The 2,540-nt window shown below is 38.5% G+C and overlaps 1 protein-coding gene across 1 annotated transcript in view; it reads right to left on the reverse strand.

Annotated features, from left to right (window-relative positions):
• Positions 1–966, reverse strand: part of Malrd1 (MAM and LDL receptor class A domain containing 1) — a 641,297-nt gene extending 640,331 nt beyond the window's left edge. The window contains exon 1 of the mRNA XM_051151281.1: positions 804–966. Within this exon, the coding sequence (XP_051007238.1) occupies positions 804–966 (163 nt within the window). The remainder of the gene's footprint in view (positions 1–803) is intronic.
• Positions 967–2,540: the final 1,574 nt, after the last annotated feature.

Consider the following 2,540-nt stretch of genomic DNA (forward strand, 5'->3'; position numbering starts at 1 on the left):
ACCAACCACAAAACTGTAGCATTTCTGTAAGAAAATGTCATTTTCAAAAGGAGGGTGTATAAAAGAATTATACCAGTCCATTTGCACAGTATGGTGTGACTTCAGGATTTTATAACATAATGGAAACGTCAGATACATACACGTCACCTTCCACATCCTCCTTTGGTAAGTTTCTGTCATTAACATTATTTTAATAAGCAATGGAGCATGTGCCCACCTGTTCAGAGATTATTTCTTATCTTACCATCCTTCATAATAAAGTGAAGAGTCAAGTTCACAGAGTCAACAAATAGTTCAGCTCAGACTTGAATGTCCATCATATTCCCCAATATTCTGAAGTAAACACCAAGCTGGCATTGTGCTACATGTATTAAGTCGTTTACTCAGCAGTAGTGTACCACAAATAAGAATAAAATTTCTCATCCAAATTAAAATGAATTTCAATATTAAACCAGTATGTTATCTCATAATTTTCATCCTAGCATTTAGCAACTGAATTAATGGCTGCCTTTGAAATTTTGCTTTTACTTGTCAAACATTAACACTAAAATTCTATTCTATTTATTGCTTCATTGCAATCAGTAAAGATTGTTTTAAAACCATTTCCATCTAGTTAAAATCTTAGTGATTTGATATTTTTATACATGGATCATATTAATTAAACAATATATCTTCACCCTGAGAGAATCTGAAATAAAATCATACACAGCCCAGAAATCTGGCTGGATCCCCATGGCTCCACATAAGCTTCTGTCTCAGAAGAGACAGGAAACTGGAATTGGGGGAAAGAAAATGACACTTACATTGCTGCTCATCACTGTTGTCCCCACAGTGGTCTGTGAAGTCACACACATGGTCAGAAGACAAATAGACTCCATTCCTGCACTGAAAGGCTTGGGCTCCTCGCTGACCCAGTAGAGAAATGAAAAGACAAACAGTCCAAATGAAACAAAAAGGCCCCTTCATTGGGAATGGCCATACAGCAGCCTGGGAGAGGAGCGTCTCTTGGTGTTGGGGATGTAAGGTCAGGCACTTGCAAGATGAAAGCTCAGAACTGGAGGCCTTTCTCTTTTTCTCTTTCTTTTCCAGATTTGTCTCCTGTGAGCATATACTCAGGTTCTCTTGATGCAATTCTTAACGGATGACTCTCCAGGCTGTAATTTACTCTTTCAGAAAAAGGACTTTGGAAAATATTTAACTTGAGTAATTGCACCATGTCTGAAGCTAGCTGAACATGGCTCTTTATAACCCTGTGTGGAGTTTTATGGTCTTGTTATCTATTGAAAGAAAAACTCAAAAACAAAGGGCAAATACACATACAGGAAGGACTATAATAAAGTTGTAAACTTACAGATGGATTCTCTGTCTTCATTCTTATGTTCTTTTAACCTGTCGCATATTAATTTAGTGCACTATTATCAGACCAGACTGTTAGATTTACTGAATAAAATACTTTTCTTTTCAAGTTGCAACCAGCTCAGGGCCTTGTGTATGTTAAACACATGGTTCAACACCAATCTATGTGTTTCATTTTATTTTGTTGTTTCAAAAGACATTCTCCCTAGCTAGCTTTGTATTTGTAATCCACTCTTTGGTCTAGCAGGATGACTCAGGAGGTAAAAGTGCTTGTTGTACAAGCCCAGCTACCTGAATTTTATCCCTGGAGCTCAAGGTGAAAAAAGGGAACCAACTCCAAGAAGTTGTCCTCTGACATCCACACTCATGTCATTTGCAATCCTGCCTGCAAGCACACATGCCCCCAATACAAACACATGCACCAATACTTAAAAAAAGATAGGTTTAAAAAATCCAACTCCATTTTTTTTATTAATTTATTCTTGTTACATCTCAATGGTTATCCCATCCCTTGTGTCCTCCCATTCTTCCCTCCTTCCCCTTTTTCCCTTATTCCCCTCCCCTATGACTGTTCCCGAGGGGGATTACCTCCCCCTGTATATGCTCATAGGGTATCAAGTCTCTTCTCAGTAACCTGCTGTCCTTCCTCTGAGTGCCACCAGGTCTCCTCCTCCAGGGGACATGGTCAAATGTGAGGCACCAGAGTACGTGAGAAAGTCATATCCCACTCTCCACTCAAGTGTGGAGACTGTTCTGACCATTGGCTAGATCTGGGTAGGGGTTTAAAGTTTACCGCCTGTATTGTCCTTGGCTGGTGCCTTAGTTTGAGCGGGACCCCTAGGCCCAAATAAGCCAACTCTAAACTCACCCCCAAACGTTATAAGTTCTGTGGAATAGAATATCAATCCTTCATGCAGATATAAGTGCTAAACTTGAAAAATGAAAAGCAAACATTAAGAACAGAAAGAGAGTGATGAATATAAGTTAGATGCACTAGTTTGTTATTAAAGTAATACTTTAGAGGAAGCTTCATGGTGATATAATCATTGGAAGAAGGTCTGATGAGGAGATATTATAGCAAAGACCAAAGCCACATTGTTCTTAAAAAAAAGAAACAGACCCTTAGAATTAAAAGAGGAAGCAGGAAGTTTGATAAAAGTATTTCAATATCGAAAGATGGGAAA

The sequence above is a fragment of the Acomys russatus genome, chromosome 9, assembly GCF_903995435.1.
Source record: "Acomys russatus chromosome 9, mAcoRus1.1, whole genome shotgun sequence".
NCBI lineage: Eukaryota > Metazoa > Chordata > Mammalia > Rodentia > Muridae > Acomys > Acomys russatus.